We start from the raw sequence: 16,430 nt of genomic DNA on the forward strand, positions 1-16,430 counted from the left end.
CACCAATAGATCAATAAAGAGGAATACTCCAATCACAAAATGATTATACAAAAATAATTCTATAACTTGGTGTGATTTGTCAAATTGTAAAATTATCTTTATTATAAAGTAAATTTGATGGATCACATAAAACCAAATTAATTTGTGTGATTTCTAATCCCTTTGTAGCCATAACACATAAATAAATGCTACACTCAATTTATAACTCGTGTAACTTATCAAAAAAATAAATTTATAACTCGGGTAATTGATGCTTTTATGGGGTGTGAGATATAAAAGGGCCCGGAGTGCTTAGATGGTGGCGGATTGAAATCTCATGGAATAGAGTAGTTTAGTTGCAAGTAGTCGTTCCAACTTCATGTAAATGAAACCAGTCACAAATCAAACTGCGTGGCATTCAATTTCAGTTCTGATTGTATCCAGGATAAAAATCTCACATGAAAAGACGAAGTAACATGGACTTTTCTAGCAAATACACGCATCTTACATGAAAACAGAACGACTCTTTCCCATAGTAATGGAACCCACAAACATATACGAGAGTTGCACCAACGGAAAACTTCACTGCTAACCGCTCCCCTCAACACCCAAAAAGAGAGAGAGAAAGAGAAATTCCCGCCGAAAGGAGAGAAAAAAATACTAAAGAAAACAAAAAGAAAGAGTGAGAAAAACAAAAACAGTGGAAATACATATAGATATCCAGGGAAAATTTGGTGCCTTGACGAACTTAATAAAAATGTACAGCACAAAGGAATATTCCTGCAGAGCTCACAAGACAGCACGTATATGAACTTGCGCTCTAAATGATGAGGACGAGTAGAAAGATGACCAGCGCTATCACAAATATTACTAGCATCCACCAACACTGCCATATAACATAGATCAAAACAATATTATCCACAATGTCTTTGAAGTAAACAAAAAAATTAGACGTAACAATCACATGATGAATGAAAATGCCAAAATGGTAATGCGATGTACCTAAAGACTATTATGCTTGGAGAAAATCACAAAGTTATTACATGATGCTTTAATAATTTTTTGTGAGCAGATAGCATGCTGAATAATCATGTTCTCATGATGTCGAAACAGGGATAATTGGAAGGAATTACTCATCCAGAAAGAAAGGAACAAAGAAATATGGGAAGGGGTTTGATCATAAGACTTCCCCCACGATATCCTACTTTGAGTTCTCTTTTTGGCTTTTCCTTTTTAGTTTTAGGTTTTATTGTGTTTTACTATTTATTCTCCCAACAATGAGTGAAGATGGGCTACAATGAATACCCCTTTTAGCTGGAATGATGGGTAGGACATCCACCCAGCATAGGCAAGCTTCTAGAGGAAGGCCTTCCACCAACCAGGCACCAAGAAAATGGGATTAGAAAATATTTCTGAACAGAAAACCAGGAATTGGATTGATCTAAGAAGAAGCCTGCTGTCCAGAAATGCTTAACATAAGAGATATAATCTTCCTAACTACATGCGCTGCTCATGTAGTTATCATAAACTGTACCAACTAATTAATACCACAATATAACATTGGCATATTTTCCAATACTGACCACCTAATAAATTTAGGACAGCTTAAAAAGGCAGGGACTGGATTATTAGGAGTCTGATTCCCTTATGGATGCAAGAGAAGAAATTATCTCATTTCCTGATCATAGGCTGACTGACACGAGCTACAGCCCTCACCATTTCTTCAAACAGGCCATTACATGTCCCTACACCAATAACCTTTTTATTCTTCCACAACTTTGGTTATCCATGCACACAAAGTTTCAGTGCATCTCATACCATACAGTGCATGCATGTGGATATTCGAAGCAAAGTTCGACTCCAGAACATAAGGCTTCATAAGTTTTCTTCCTCAGTGAGAAACAATACTTCTACTACAACTAAACAACTCTACAAAGCCAATTTCCTCAATTGTGTGGCAAGAAATTGGATTCTAAGTCTTTAATGCGCAATTTAACAGACTATCAATCTCCTTAGCTACTTACCCAAGAAGACTTGGATTTTGCACTTTTGGAAGCTTTTGCTAGCTGAACTCGAGCTTGAGTAGCAGAAGCAGAGGAAGTACCAATGTTAGATTGAATATCATCTGTTATAACGAAGAATGTTAAAAGATAAAGAGGTAAAAAACTTGGAAAGAAAAATGTAAAAATATCCACAGATGGAAACAAGAATAATTAATTAATTCATCCTCTGCATAGTGGGAATCTTGCCAATAACAACTCCCTGCTCATGAACAAGAACAGCAAGGTCCTTAAATATTTCATTTGCTTGCCCAATTTGCTCTTCTACTTCTCTAATACCCTGTTCCCTTTCCTCAATCATTGCTTCATTGAAGGAAATTTCATTATCTAATAAGAGTACGTCCTGCCTGCACATTTTGTTCAAGAAAGTAGATTGTAAAACAAAGAGTCTTCCAGGCTTTGCATCTCTGAGAGAAAACATCACAAGGTACATAGAATCAAGTTACACACATTTGATGTGCACTTAAAAATTTTTTGTTGATCAGTTTGATGTGCACCTAAAAATAGCACATACATTTTAAAAGAACCTACTGATATTACTAATGCATGTTCAAAGAAGATGCACGATTGCCATGGTAGAGAATATATGGATGATTTAAGTTAATATGTTTGCTTTGATTCGCAAGAGCTAGTATAAGACAGTGAATACGGTTGCTAAGATTGTTTAACAATGCAAACCATTTTTGAACTCGAGACACCTGATGTCCACAGCGTACATGGTTTCACTTATAGAAAGGTGTGGGACGTGTTATAATAATGAAAAATAAACCGATATAAGTAGAAAACACCTAAGAGCGGTATTGAGATACTAGTAAGTTACCTCTTCTGTTCAAAGAGAAAAGGTCGGTTGTCGTTGATTGCAAAATGTTCACCAGAAGCAGAGCTGTCACCGGAAGTACAACATACAATAGGGCCGAAGTTCAGTAATCAGTATTAAAAAAATAAAAAAAAATGAAAGAGTTGAGGAGACCAGAACAGCATACGTTGCTGATAAAGAACAAGACGGAGGGGGAGCAGAAGGGGAGTAGGTAGACTCGCGCTCAGAGGCAAGCTGTTGAGCTTTCTGAAATTCTTGGAGTGTGGTTTGAAAATCTCTGGCAAGTTTAGCATCTTCTACTTTTTTACTCGGCTGGAAACATATCCAGCAAAAGAATTACTTGTTATTGTTAGTAACATACAATGAAGAAGACTTGTAAACATTACAGAAGAAATTGAAATTCAATGCGAGAGAGAGATTGTTAAGATATAAAATACATAATTAAATTTATCAATAACATCATCTAAGCCTTTAGGACAAGCGATTATAAGAGAGAGACATACGTTGACGGAGGTGTCCCGATCGGAATCGGTCAAGGCCTTGAGCTTAGCAGAAGTATCTTTAACCAAGTGCAGTATCCGCTGCCTCGTGTTATGGCTGCCAAATTCAGAATTCATATAAATTAATTGGAGAAAGAGAAAAGGGAGAGAAATAGAAATAGAGAAGAATAGAGACAGCTTTTGACGGTGATCGGAAGTGTCCTTGGCGGTTCCGATGGCATCGACGAGTCGATGAAAAGCAGCGATTGCAGTGTTGATCTGGAAAATGCCCGCAGCGACGGCCTGCGAGGGACTCTGGCTACGGGAACGAACGCCTACCGATGAGGAAGGAGACGGCTTGGCGCCACTCTGGAGATCCTGGAAGCTCATTTCAACCACTGACTTCTTGGGGCTCTTCGGCCAAGAACACAACCACGAGTAAATAGGGGTGTTTGGTCGTCACTTCGATGACAATTTCGTAATTTTATCTTTGTAGGAAATTTTGATTAACACTTTGCAATTCACTAACTCAATTTTTATTTTTTGACGATTTACTTTGTAAATAGGTAGAGCCTAAGTTGTATTTTCAGTTTAAAATGCTATTGTATATTTTATATGATAAATATAAATTTTAAGATGTATAATTAGAACAATAAATATGATAAATGTATAGATGATTATAAATTTATAGAACAAATTTTACAAATGATTATAATTATACTCCAAAAAAAGGAAAGAAATAAAAAATGTGAAATTATTGAACACGTAACAAATCAAATATTTAGAACTCATAATATTGAAATCATAATAGAACATGCATTGCTTCACTCATTATAAGACTAATCAGACATGTAAATAATAATAATAATAATAATAATAATAACAATTTTATTATAAATGAAAAAACAAAATAATATTATTTTTAATTATCTCAAAAAACTACATGGATATAATTATGATTGGAATGATAAAATGTGAAAATAGACTATAAATTTGAATTTAAAAAAGAATTATTATTTTCAAATTAAAATAATATTAGTTTAAAAATTATTATTCAATATGATTCATTATGAGAAATAATATGAAGACAATTATTATTATTCTTGTAACGATATCCTTGAGAGATGAAGAAATATTATGATGAAGGAAGATGGGTGGCTGTGTTTGAGATAGGCGACTATGTCTACTTAAAGGTACAACCGTTTGGCCAAAAGACCTTAAGGAAAAAGATGAGTATGAAACTTTTTAAAAAGTACTATGAGCCCTTTAAGGTGTTGGAGAGGTTTGGAGAGGTTGGGAGAGGTAGCCGATAAATTAGAACTTCATCATCTAAACTACATCCAGTATTTCATGTGACCTTGTTGAAGAAGAGAATTGGAGACATAAGTCTTATAGTGGAAGAGCTTCCTAACTTTGATGATGAGGGAATGATGCTCTTGCAACCTATAGCGGTTCTTGAATATAGGGTAGTGACCCGAGCGAGGAAAATGAGGAAAGTAGTCTTGATCCAATGGCAAGGAGTGTTGAGAGAGGAGGCTTCTTGGGAGGACTATGATGATATGGTGCCGAGGTATCCACACTTGATCCTTGAGGGCAAGAATGTGCTTGAAGGGAGGGGGAATGTCACAACCCCTAAGAGGATTGTCCGGGACCACACTTCAACACAGCTCTTGGAGGGCCAGGACAATCACATGGCTAGCCTGCATGCATGCCTTGGCTCATACCCAAACACACAGTAGGCATCCATGGAGGCTACTGGTCGTGCGCAGTCCCTACGTGTAGGCTTGCGCATTCCCTTGTGCGTGCGCCTACGAGCATGCGCGCCCCAGCACCATTCAGCGAGGTTAGTGGCATGTCCTCATAGGCACGCCATCCAGCGCACGACTCCAGCATGTGCCTTGCGGGCAAGGCCAATGGCATGCCATCCAAGGCACAGCTCCAGCCAGTGCCTTGCAGCCCCAGCGCTTAGTCCATCAACTTGGGCCATGCATGCCCATCGCCCAGGCCACCAACCCATCGCATCATAGTTACTGTGGATCAACGTGTATCGTCGTTTGATATTCTTTCTCCATCAATCTAAAGTGTAATTATCTGGCAAAAATTTAATCTCGTTACATCTGAATACGGCTAAGATGTGCCTACACAATATCCCCCTCATCTGGAATGATCCACAAGAACACTTTGCAACTGAATCTTCTTCACTAAAGTCCACTGAATATGTAACTAACTTAGTAAACTCTGCCAAATGAACTTCATCTTTTACCAGATAAGTCTTTATTGAACCATCACTCTTATATAACTTTGGATTCATATCAATCATTCTGATAACTTGCTGTTGTACTTCCTTGAATTTAGAATTTGTGTATAAATTCTGAAACCTCTTCTCAATTGGAGATTTAGATTCCAGGGGGTTGTGACACTAAATGAGTAGAAGTTCGTGGCATTTTTATTCTCAATTTTTTTTTTCAATGAGTTATCAAACTAGTCGATAAACTCTTTCAAGTTTATCGTAGCATTAACATACCCGTAAAAAAAATGCATTCATGCTCTCACTCCGCTGTGTTGTGCTCATTCCAGTCCAAAAGTAGCTTTTCAAGAATGCTGGAACCCAATGCTTATGCTTAGTGTATAGACTTTGTAACCAGGCATTTTCATGCAAATTGTACGTGGTAATTAACTGAACCCAACTTGTCTCAAACTCATCAACACTTTAGCTATCATACACACATTTTATCAATGTATTTTTCATCTTAGTCTGTAGGAACCATAGGAGCCAAGCTTTTATGGCACTTTCTTCAGTATATGCCATAGGCAAAATCTATGTCGGGTATTTTGGAAGACAATACCAATTACATTTTTCATCGCTCTATCTTGGTCAGTGATAATAGTTTTAGGAGCTATACCATCTATACACTGTAACCAAGTCTGGAATAACCACACAAAGGTCTCCATATCCTCACTGAAAATCAAGCCTGCTCCCATGAGAATTGACTGCATGTGGTGGTTTACACCAACAAATGGTGCAAACGGTATCCCATATATATTTGCCAGGTATGTGGTATTGAATGTGACCACGTCACCGAAATATTGGTAGGCTGCTCTACCACAGGGGTCTACCCAGAAGATATTCTTTAACCTCCCGTCATCATCTAAATCCATCAATGCAAAGAGCCCATGATTTTTATATTGCATCCTATAAAAATACTCTTAAAGTGCACCAGCACTACCTGTGCCAAGTTGTAGATGTCTTGCATTGTTGATGTAATTATGATAATCATTTTCCAAAAACGAGAGGTTCTCAAACCCACCCACACCAACAACTAGAGATTCAAATCTCTTGTTCATTCAGACACCAGCCATATCATTTGTATATAAAACTTTTTTTACGGTGTCACTCACCTCTCTATTACATCAAAAGAAGTGAGATTTCTTTGGACTAAGGTGGTGGTTATGGATGTTATGAACCGTATTTAATCGAAGTTTTCCATCAGATTTCAAGGCATTAATCTTTACCTTATATTCTGTCTTTCCTATCAGAGGTGGGTTGACGACATTGAAAGTTCTATTATGGGCCTTTCCACCATGAGCACAAACAATGGTGAAATACTTAACAGTTTCATCTTCATCCCTCTCAATCCTTTTTGTCATCACCCCAAACCCGCACTTCTTACCATAATCCTTATAATAACTTACTAAATCTTCAAGAGAATTAAACTCCATCCCCTTATTTGGCTCCTCATTCATATCATCACCATCAATTTCAACATTCTGAGATGTCTCGGCACTACAATCCTTGCTTTCTTGTGGATTTGATCTATCCTCATTAATTTCTTCAACTGTAAAGGATGTACATGGCGCTTCAGTTTCCCCACCACCGGATCTATTAGAATTTAACCCAACTAGTATGCATGCAGTGGAGCTTGTATTGATGAGAGGAGTTGGAGGTTCCATGTTATGCAGAAATGGGTAACCAGCATTTGGCAGAAATCCCAATGACCATGCAGGCAGGCACTTGTCCATAGTAACCATGCATGTAATTTGGAATGCTTGGACATGTTGATGGTATGTCCTAACATGTTATTGGATAAAGTTATTGATGTATTTTGGAAATAAATATCAATTCAACACATTCCAATGTTAATGATATATTAAATGATATAACATACCGCAGATGACGGATTTAAGCTACATGGCGTTAGCGTAGATAGTTGTTATTTCCCATTTCCCATGTTGAGAGGGAGCCAAATGCAAATACTGGATCTGAAGAGTAAAAATGCAAATAAGGGAGCAAGGAAATACAACAGATATAGATATTCCTCCAAAGAAATATAGTGATTGATTATATACATATACTAGTGGAGGGGAAACGTGCTATGCATGTTTGCTTAGTTGGGTTTTTTGGTTATCTTTTACAAAAATTTGTTCAGTGCAAATTTAAACAAAAAATAAAAAAATACAAACTGAAATTTGTCTTTTTTTTTTCCATGATCATTGTAGTTCTAGGTCATATTGGACAGGACCAATAGAGATAACATTAAAGTTTTTGTGTTGTTGTTGATTGAATATATCTGGATCTGCAGCAAGTTGAATCATTCACTATTTTTCTAAAGCTTGTAATGTTACATTCTCAATAAACAGTAAATGCTCCTATATGTTAAATATTTAATGGGACTAGATGATGAATAAATATGTAAATAATTTATATACAAAAAAATGAGAATTAAAAAATAACATAAATTTTTGGTATGAAATTTTATGACATTATTAGAACTTTTACCTTTGAGAATAGAAGTTATTACTTGTAATTAGTATGTTTTAATGTCATAATATAAAAATGAATTAAAGAATAAATTTTGTAGAATTTTTTGTTTAAAAAGCATTTTTGTTATTATAATTTAAAGTTGAAGTGTTTTATATATAATATAGAAAATTTCTAAAAGTATTTTTAACTATTTTTTTTTTTTTTTGTGTTAAAGGAAAAAACAGTAGAAATGAAAGAATTTACCTCTCCAATATGATTCATGAAATCAATTGCTGAATAACCTAAAGCCTCCTCAGCAATTTCGCCAAACATGATAGCAGCTAATTTTCTCGTCCCGTCATCAAGTTCAACATATGCTCGACAGCTACAAATAATGAGAGCATTGTTTTTTGTTAAGATTGGTAAAAATTGTATATGAGGAATTTTTGGGATGAATTATTAAGTGATAAAATTTGAAAATACATACCATGGTTGATAAACACTTTGATGTTTGCAGTGATAACAGAGGAAACTTTCGTTATGGTCATGTCTAGTTCCCTTGTTACAATTGATGCACGAGATGTAAAAAAATATTTGGCACAAATTGATAATGTTTATTTTTGCCTTAATCCAGAATTTTACTTTCTATGCCATGTAACAAACAATGTATTGGGTAATGTGCATGAACATGAATTTGAAATTGGTAGGAAAAAAATATTTTAACCCCATTGGTTGTAAACTTTTCATCAATGCAGCAACATTACAATTTTTCGTTATTTCTCACAGACCAACAGATGATAAAGATGTATGTGGATATTTTAACGATTTTGCAATAATACTTTCATGTATTGCATCATTAATTATTGCCCTTAAAATTTGAAAAGAAAATGTAAATTAATAAGAGGGAAAAAAAAAAGAAATAGTTTAAATATTGAATATGTGTATATGAGAAATATTTAACATGAATAAATATCAATATAATTTTGTCTTTATTAATCTATCAATAAAAGGGAAATATAGGTTAGAAACTTTTAAAAAAATAAATTAATGAAAAATTGTTTAAATATGAATTACTATTTTTGCAATTACTCTGCTTCAGGAAGAAGATGATTGATTGTAAAAACACTTGCTGGTCATGATGATAGGGACAAACCTATATTATAAATATTCATCATTAGTATTTCAAAAATATATTATTTATAAAAATATTTAAGAATGATAATCATTAAAAGTACTATTGTAGGAACGAACTTTTAATTTTGTTGCAAGTATAATTGGTTTTGTTTCAATTATTTCTGAAATTTTTTGGCATTCATCTTTCACAAACCGTCCACACATAGTTAAGCTGACTAGATTTAAGCTATAACATTTGAAACAAAAGAATTATTACTAGATTTATTAAAGTCAGATCAGAAAATAATTTTGAAAAAATAAAAATAAGGAATTTTTTTTTTTATCTTTGATCTATAACATAGATTTTTTGAATAACAGTTGGTCCATTTGTTAATATTATCTCTCTAGATGGCTTGATATGAATGGCAACTGCTAAGAGATCTTATTAAAAAGATTTAAATTGTTAATTTGTTGTCAATAAAAATTTTAAAATAAATTATAATTTATCTATTTTTGCAATCGAGTCTCTGTATGGATCCAATTGATCAATAGAGATGAAGTTTTACTTTGGTAGTTTTAAATGTGCTTCAGTCTCTGGTACTTCTTTAATGATTGTTTTGGAATTTCGAGTCCATTGAAATTCGTATGCTTCAGTTCTGTACTTAGGATAATGACTTAACAAATGTATTTGCGATATAACATGACCAGAAGATATGCAAAGAGTCATTTCTTGAATCAATATCTTTACCAAATAGGGTTGCTTGAACACGATTTCCTTATATCATATGAAAAAATGTAAGTGGCAATTTTTTATAATAATTTTTTTTTTTTTAAAAAATGATTTTGAAAAATATGTTTTTTTTTAAAAAGAAATTAAAATTTCAAAATAAAATGGAATTAGATATAAGACAAAAAATTAATAATAGAAAATATAATTGATTTATTCTATAATTTAATTTTTTGAACAAATGAGTAATCATAAAAATAGATATTAAATCTCATAATTGATCAATGTCAAATTTTGGTATTTCACTGGTGAGTGTTATCCAGTTCGTTTAAGAGATTTTTCTGTTACAATCATTTTAATTTTCCAGTTCTTTATGGCTGGGGAAATATCTTTAATTGATGTGTAAATTGTCCGCATCTTGAAAAGTTGTAAGTTACAAAAAAATAAGATGTATAAGTATTGTAGTTAGAAAGTTATTCATGCTTGTTCCCTTGATGTGCTTGACTTCATAGTGTAGACAACTTAAGATTGAGACTCCTTTATTCTTTGAATTCATTTGTTATCATCAAAATCTATGTGTAGATATATAATTATACAAAACTTGAAACCTTAGGTTCAACAGATTTAATATATTTTGTGTATTTGAGGCTATTCCGATTGAGGATATAGATTTGCAGACCAGCTTAGACTTGAGGCACTTTATTAACTACCATTTGTCGATTTAGACATTATTGTGTATTAAGGAGTTTGAATTGTGCACTTTGTTGTGTCTTTGTTTTTTGTTTGTGAAGGAGTTACAACCGGATATTGTGCACTATGTTTCGGGTATAAATTGAAAGAAATCACTGGTAGTCGACCAGATGCTGGAAAAAATGAAGATGCTGCATCAGAATACGATGCTGCTAATCATAACATATTCAGGGCTGCGTACTTATCAGGTATTTCCTTTATCTCTTTGCATTCACTGTAAAATATGAGCATCTTGCATCAGAAATCCATCATGTTGGCTATTCTCCTTCTTACTTATAATGGTTGGACTTTCAGCATGTTTGTGAATGGAATTACTCTTTTTGGCATGCAAGAGAATATTTTATTGTATTTATAGTTAAGTATTTGGTGGAAAAGACATATATGGTTGTGCTAACTGCTATCACCTTTTCTAATACACCATGCGGGATAACTTTATGGGATGGGTCTGATTTTGAGTTATGAAGTGTCAAATTTTAGGCATTCCTAAATTGCAAATGTTTTGAATTCAAATTAAGCTGAATTCCAAGCTTATGAGGTCAGAATGGCATCCTTTGATAATAATTTCAATTGCAATCATATGATAACCACCATGAATCCTTTTGAGTTATGCATTATTTCAAGGGATGTAAGAAATGTATTAAAGTAGTTCAAAGTTATACTTGAACACCTTTTCTTTATCATAATCACTTGATTTCCTAACTGGCATTTCTTTCTTCCCTTTTAGGTTCATTTTTTGTCATCCTATCCAAATTATTGCCAAATTGCATCATTTCCATGGTTCTTTCTAGCACCACTTTGAATGGATGCAAGGCTACATCAAGTGTTCTGTCTAATATTTTTTGTTTTCTTCTAGCTTTTATGATGATGTTTATCAATAACATATTCAGGCACAAAGTATGAAGGTGATGTAGCCTTCCAGTTGTGCAATTCCGCTAAACTTTTATACTTATCTGTAGGCTAATGGTTTGAACTTGGAAGTTTTTTTTATAGGTGTTTGAACTTGACTGGCAATGATATCTTTAAGGGAGATGTTCCTCCAGGATCCACTGAAAAGCCACTGAGCACGGCTAAGCTGAGAGAAATGAGTGGATGATGCTTTCTTCATATCCCTTCATGAACTTTTGTGTCAAGTTCAAGACTGTAAGATTGAAGGTTTTGGAGTGAATTGAGTATTGTTATTCCAATACATTGTTAGGGTTTAACATTCAGTTATGTCCACTATCCATTTTCTTGTGAATCAGGTGAATATTTAGGAACGTGCAGCAGTTAATTATGTCCACTATCCATTTTCATGGGAAATAAAGTAGGAGTTTACGTGCAGCAGTTAATTACCGAGACATTTACGTGCAGTAGTTCATTTGGTTTTGCAGTACTATTTGATTTATGACTACCACAAAATTGGTTAATTAGTTAGTCGTATGTATCCTTGAAAGGGGAAATAAAGCTATTCTATCCATAGGTATGAACTGATTTTACGTGCAGCAGTTTATTGATGTTCAATGAGGTACACCTGTTGTGGTAAACTTCAAGGAAGAATTATTCTATCAAAACTTTAGACATCCCTCAACAACTATATAAGATAGACTAAATTGCTGCTACAAAAGAGAAGCAGCTGGAATCATTACCATAGACCAATTCAAGCACTATATAACATAAGATAATGCATTCGACAGCCTACCAAAAAGAACATCTCAATTCCCTATAATTTCCATCACAAAATAAAAGAAATAATGATACATTAACAACACCATATATCAATAACGTTTCTTCCATCAATTTCATTCCAACCAAGCATTTGGGCAGAAATATTTTCTATTCTTTGCCATAGAAACAAGTACCCAGCAGACTTCAATTACATTCATCGAATCCTAGTTACATAACTAAGATAATATTCCACAAAATACAAAACACTAGTTAACAACAATCCCAAATTCACTTATATAACACTAGGTAAAATGCATGTGCAAATACAAAACAACAGTAAATCCAAAATAGCGTGCACAACCCCATTCTTCTAGCTTCTTGTGCATTAAGCACCAATCCTTTTGTGTAACTTCGTCGCTTTTATTGGACAACACCATGCTTACCCTCTCGAGGCGATCCACTATCTTATGGAGCTCAATCTCCCTCTTTTCCAGCATCTGAAGTATGTTCTCTACATCTTTCTCTTTCTTTAACAGTTCATCAATTCTTTCTTGAACTTGTAGCTCAATCACTTCATTACCATCCAACCACTTGAAAAACTTACAATATGCTAAGCCCTGCTCATTTCATACATATATTAGAAAATAGGAACTGTACAGTTTATTAATGCTTATATATCCAAAATATTTTAGGCAACAAATAATGTAGTTACCTGGGTATTATACTTTGAACACCCTAAGAAGGGTCTTCTTGGGTTTTTTGTAGTAGTTGACCATTTCAATGTGGCTTCCAGCTCGCAGAAGCACAATTCTTTTCCCAAACTACGTTTGGGAAAAGATGATGAAGATGATTTTGACATTCTAAGATGAACCCTCATAAAACAATTGAATAACAGTTGAATAATGATGGAATAATTAATGAAGAGCGGGAAGTTTTGATAGATTAATGAAGAGCAGCAAGTTTAGAAAGTATTATTGATAATATAATTAGTATTTAATTTTCAACTTTTTTTAATGAAGGGAAGTTAATGAAAGAGGATTATAGTTCTACATCATAGCGATAAAAAAAGAACCTGCTATGAGCACTAATGTAAACCCATTTTGTATACACATTGTCATAATTCTTGTACATTTACATAATTTTTTGTTCTCTTTGAGAGTTTAGGCACCCGAGAAAAATATTAAGTATACACATTGCCAAAATCTTATATGTTTTTGGCAGGATCTGACTAACCAAGCAAGCACATTGGAGGCCCGAATTTCAGAAATACATAAAAGACCCAGGTGCTATGACTAGAAATACTTGGTTGTTGAACATAGTTGTTTTTTTTGGTGAAAATTCATGTACATCTCACCAACAACTGAACGACCATTCAAGTGCACATTTATAATTGAGATTCAATAATCACTAAACAGAAAAACTAAGGAAAAACAATCCAATCAACAACCTTGAAGCCTTGCTGTTGCTAGTAAAACTAAGGAAAAACAAAGAAATCAAGAATTAGTTTAAGGCATATGGTAGATAGGGGCTTTTATTTTCCTACTTTTACCAAACCTCCCTAATTTCATTGCTACCCTACATTTCCTTCACTTCTTTATTTTTTTTTTTTTGAGTAATGTAACGTCATTTTCCCCCAATTTTCCCAGCAGCCAAATGCAATAAGTATTAAAACCACTCATCTCAAACAGAACAAATAAACGAGATAATATTCAATAAAATTACTGTGAACAAACCATAAAAACACAAACATTAGACTCGAAGAAATCAAAGTAGCGCATTCGACAATATTCAAAATGCACAAGTCTAATTGTTTCCCTCTTTCCCACATTCTCTCAGCAATCAAACAGAGCTACATCAGCTTATAAGATCCCAGTCCGCCAATAATACCCAAAACTCAATCCAATCAAACCCAATGATAAAAAAATAAATAAATAGAAAAACGTTAAAACAAACCAAAACCATTTGAAAGAAAAGCAAAAATTCGTGCCTTGAGGGTTCTCCAACAAAGATTCGTGCCTTGAGGGTTGTGGGTTTGTGTCCCGTCACGGCCTCAGGGGTGAAGACGACGAGGATGGAGGTTTGGGGGAGAGCACGGGGTGAAGATTGAGTGGGTTCTCTGAGAGGACGACGGGGAGAGGGAGGGCGAGTGGGTTCAGGGCTTCTTTGGGTTAGGGTTCGTGTGGGTTAGATTGGGATGACGGGGATGATGAGAAAGGAGAGATGAGAGGGAGATGAGAGGGTTAGGGTTCGGTTCATGTGAGATGAGAGGGTTGAGAGAAGAGAGAGATGAGAGGGATGATGAGAAAGAAGAGATGAGAGGGAGATGAGAGGGTTAGGGTTCGGTTTGTGTGAGATGAGAGGGTTGAGAGAAGAGAGAGATGAGAGGGACAAGAGAGAAGAGAGAGATGAGAGAAAACACATGCGGGAAGGGAAAGCCAAAGTTTGACCGATGGGATTCTAAAATGTAAACGGCTTCGTTTACATTTTCAAGTCACGTAGGCAACGGGGACGCAATGGGGATGCACCCCGGGGAGGTTTAGACTTTTCCAACAAGAAAAGACTAGAGTTGGGTTGCATAAGCTTTGAATGATTAATATCCCATTGAAGTGTATCTTGGCCTGTTTTCCAATATAGATATTCCTCCAAACAAATTAGATTATTGATTTTAGTAATCACGTTATTTAAGAGTAGCACGGTACACATTAAAAAGAAATAATGCAATTGCAATGGGTTGTGAAGAATGGAAATTAAATTCTGTGGTTCTCACTAAATTAAGAATGGTTTAGCAGAACTAACAAATAAAAGATAAAGATGCCAGCGTTTGCTTTCTAGACAAGTCAATCGATTCAGCATCCTTGGTCATTTTCAACATACATCAAGCAAAGGAAGCTTAAAACTAAGATGCCAAATGTATATAGTGGAATGGAAAGCAAGTATATTTTTTCCTCAGTGACATCAAGCACTAAGATGTTTGCAATAGCACGACAAGTAAGGGGTTTCCAAGCAACAGATCTATCAAAAAACAAGAAAGCTGATTATTCTAAAAATATATATTAATACCACAATATACTCTGGCCAAAAGACCTGGGCCATGCTACATGAACCTTTATTACCAAGTTTACCTAGAGTCATATCCAACTCAACTACACTTCTATTTCAATTAATAATGAGGTAGGATTATCTAGGGTCATATCTAAATTATCTTGAAGAGAAATAAGCCTTCGTGTTTTCATGCGACCTCAACAAATGCTCTTCCTATTTTTCTCTGCCATTTGTCTACAATGACCTCGAGCCAAATTAACCAATTCTCAGCAGCAACAGCAGGTTTTCTTGCTCAGTTAAACAGGTTAAGATGACTCTTATATTTTGTTCCGTATATGTCTTGTTTAGTTCTGTAAACTCAAATGCTTACTTTTGCTAAATTCACTTTATGGACTCATACATCTTTCCATTCCAAGAACAATAGTTATGCATGTCCATCTTCATTTAAGGTATATTATTTAGTTATGCATGTTTCCACCTTTCAAACATATGAATAATTCTTATCTACTAGATAACAAATTACTTCTGCGGTTCTTTGACAACAACAAATGACATTCTGGTATCTCACTTTCCAGTGAAGTGAGATACCAAAATCTCTAAGCCAATAATTTTTCTAGGGTTCAAAGCCAATAATTTTTCTAAGCTCTGCAATTTGTGAAAAATGTACTGCAAACTGACAGCAAACAAACGTGTGTCCTCCTTCTCTCACTGGGAACAACTTAAATGAAAATTTTAGTTCAACGTAGAGTCATTTTTGAGATTTTAGCAGATCTAGCTACTGGATCTAACTACTTGATAATATACCTTAAATGAAGATGGACCAGTCGCTCTCTCCCCCACAACGATGAACGCGACCACTCACTCTCTCACCCACGACGACGAACACGACTCAGAGATGTGAACTGTCCCACGACGCGACCGTAACAATCATTTTCGCTCTTGCAAGAATGTCCTAGCCACAGACTAGACAAGGAGAAGAGAAGCTCGGTTTGGGGATGAAGCCAAAAATGGAAACCCACGGAAATGGAAACCCATTTCATTTCATTTCATTTTCCCATTTATTCTTCTGTTTTTAATA

General features: G+C 34.7%; 2 protein-coding genes across 2 annotated transcripts; both read right to left on the reverse strand.

The window, feature by feature from the left end:
* Positions 1 to 365: 365 nt before the first annotated feature.
* On the reverse strand, positions 366 to 3,779 carry LOC122308218 (syntaxin-22-like). The gene is made up of 7 exons (XM_043121420.1): positions 3,532 to 3,779; positions 3,360 to 3,453; positions 3,023 to 3,168; positions 2,860 to 2,922; positions 2,229 to 2,386; positions 2,004 to 2,104; positions 366 to 865 (listed from the first exon to the last, which is right to left on the reverse strand). The coding sequence occupies exons 1-7, from the start codon at positions 3,723 to 3,725 to the stop codon at positions 800 to 802; spliced, it is 822 nt and encodes a 273-aa protein (XP_042977354.1). The 5' UTR covers positions 3,726 to 3,779; the 3' UTR covers positions 366 to 799.
* Positions 3,780 to 12,491: 8,712 nt separating this feature from the next.
* Positions 12,492 to 15,313, reverse strand: LOC122308048. The gene is made up of 2 exons (XM_043121207.1): positions 13,023 to 15,313; positions 12,492 to 12,927 (listed from the first exon to the last, which is right to left on the reverse strand). The coding sequence occupies exons 1-2, from the start codon at positions 13,185 to 13,187 to the stop codon at positions 12,613 to 12,615; spliced, it is 480 nt and encodes a 159-aa protein (XP_042977141.1). The 5' UTR covers positions 13,188 to 15,313; the 3' UTR covers positions 12,492 to 12,612.
* Positions 15,314 to 16,430: the final 1,117 nt, after the last annotated feature.

The sequence above is a fragment of the Carya illinoinensis genome, chromosome 4, assembly GCF_018687715.1.
Source record: "Carya illinoinensis cultivar Pawnee chromosome 4, C.illinoinensisPawnee_v1, whole genome shotgun sequence".
Classification (NCBI taxonomy): Eukaryota; Viridiplantae; Streptophyta; class Magnoliopsida; order Fagales; family Juglandaceae; genus Carya; species Carya illinoinensis.

What these genes read in the sequence shown, in the direction of transcription:
- LOC122308218 (XM_043121420.1), bottom strand. Translation starts at nt 3,725, where the DNA reads ATGAGCTTCCAGGATCTCCAGAGTGGCGCCAAGCCGTCTCCTTCCTCA. An exon ending in TTTCTCTTTGAACAGAAGAG is followed by an intron (nt 2,387 to 2,859) that starts GTAACTTACTAG and finishes CAAAATGTGCAG; the next exon opens with GCAGGACGTACTCTTATTAG. An exon ending in TGAGCAGGGAGTTGTTATTG is followed by an intron (nt 2,105 to 2,228) that starts GCAAGATTCCCA and finishes TCGTTATAACAG; the next exon opens with ATGATATTCAATCTAACATT.
- LOC122308048 (XM_043121207.1), bottom strand. Translation starts at nt 13,187, where the DNA reads ATGAGGGTTCATCTTAGAATGTCAAAATCATCTTCATCATCTTTTCCC. An exon ending in GTTCAAAGTATAATACCCAG is followed by an intron (nt 12,928 to 13,022) that starts GTAACTACATTA and finishes TGAAATGAGCAG; the next exon opens with GGCTTAGCATATTGTAAGTT.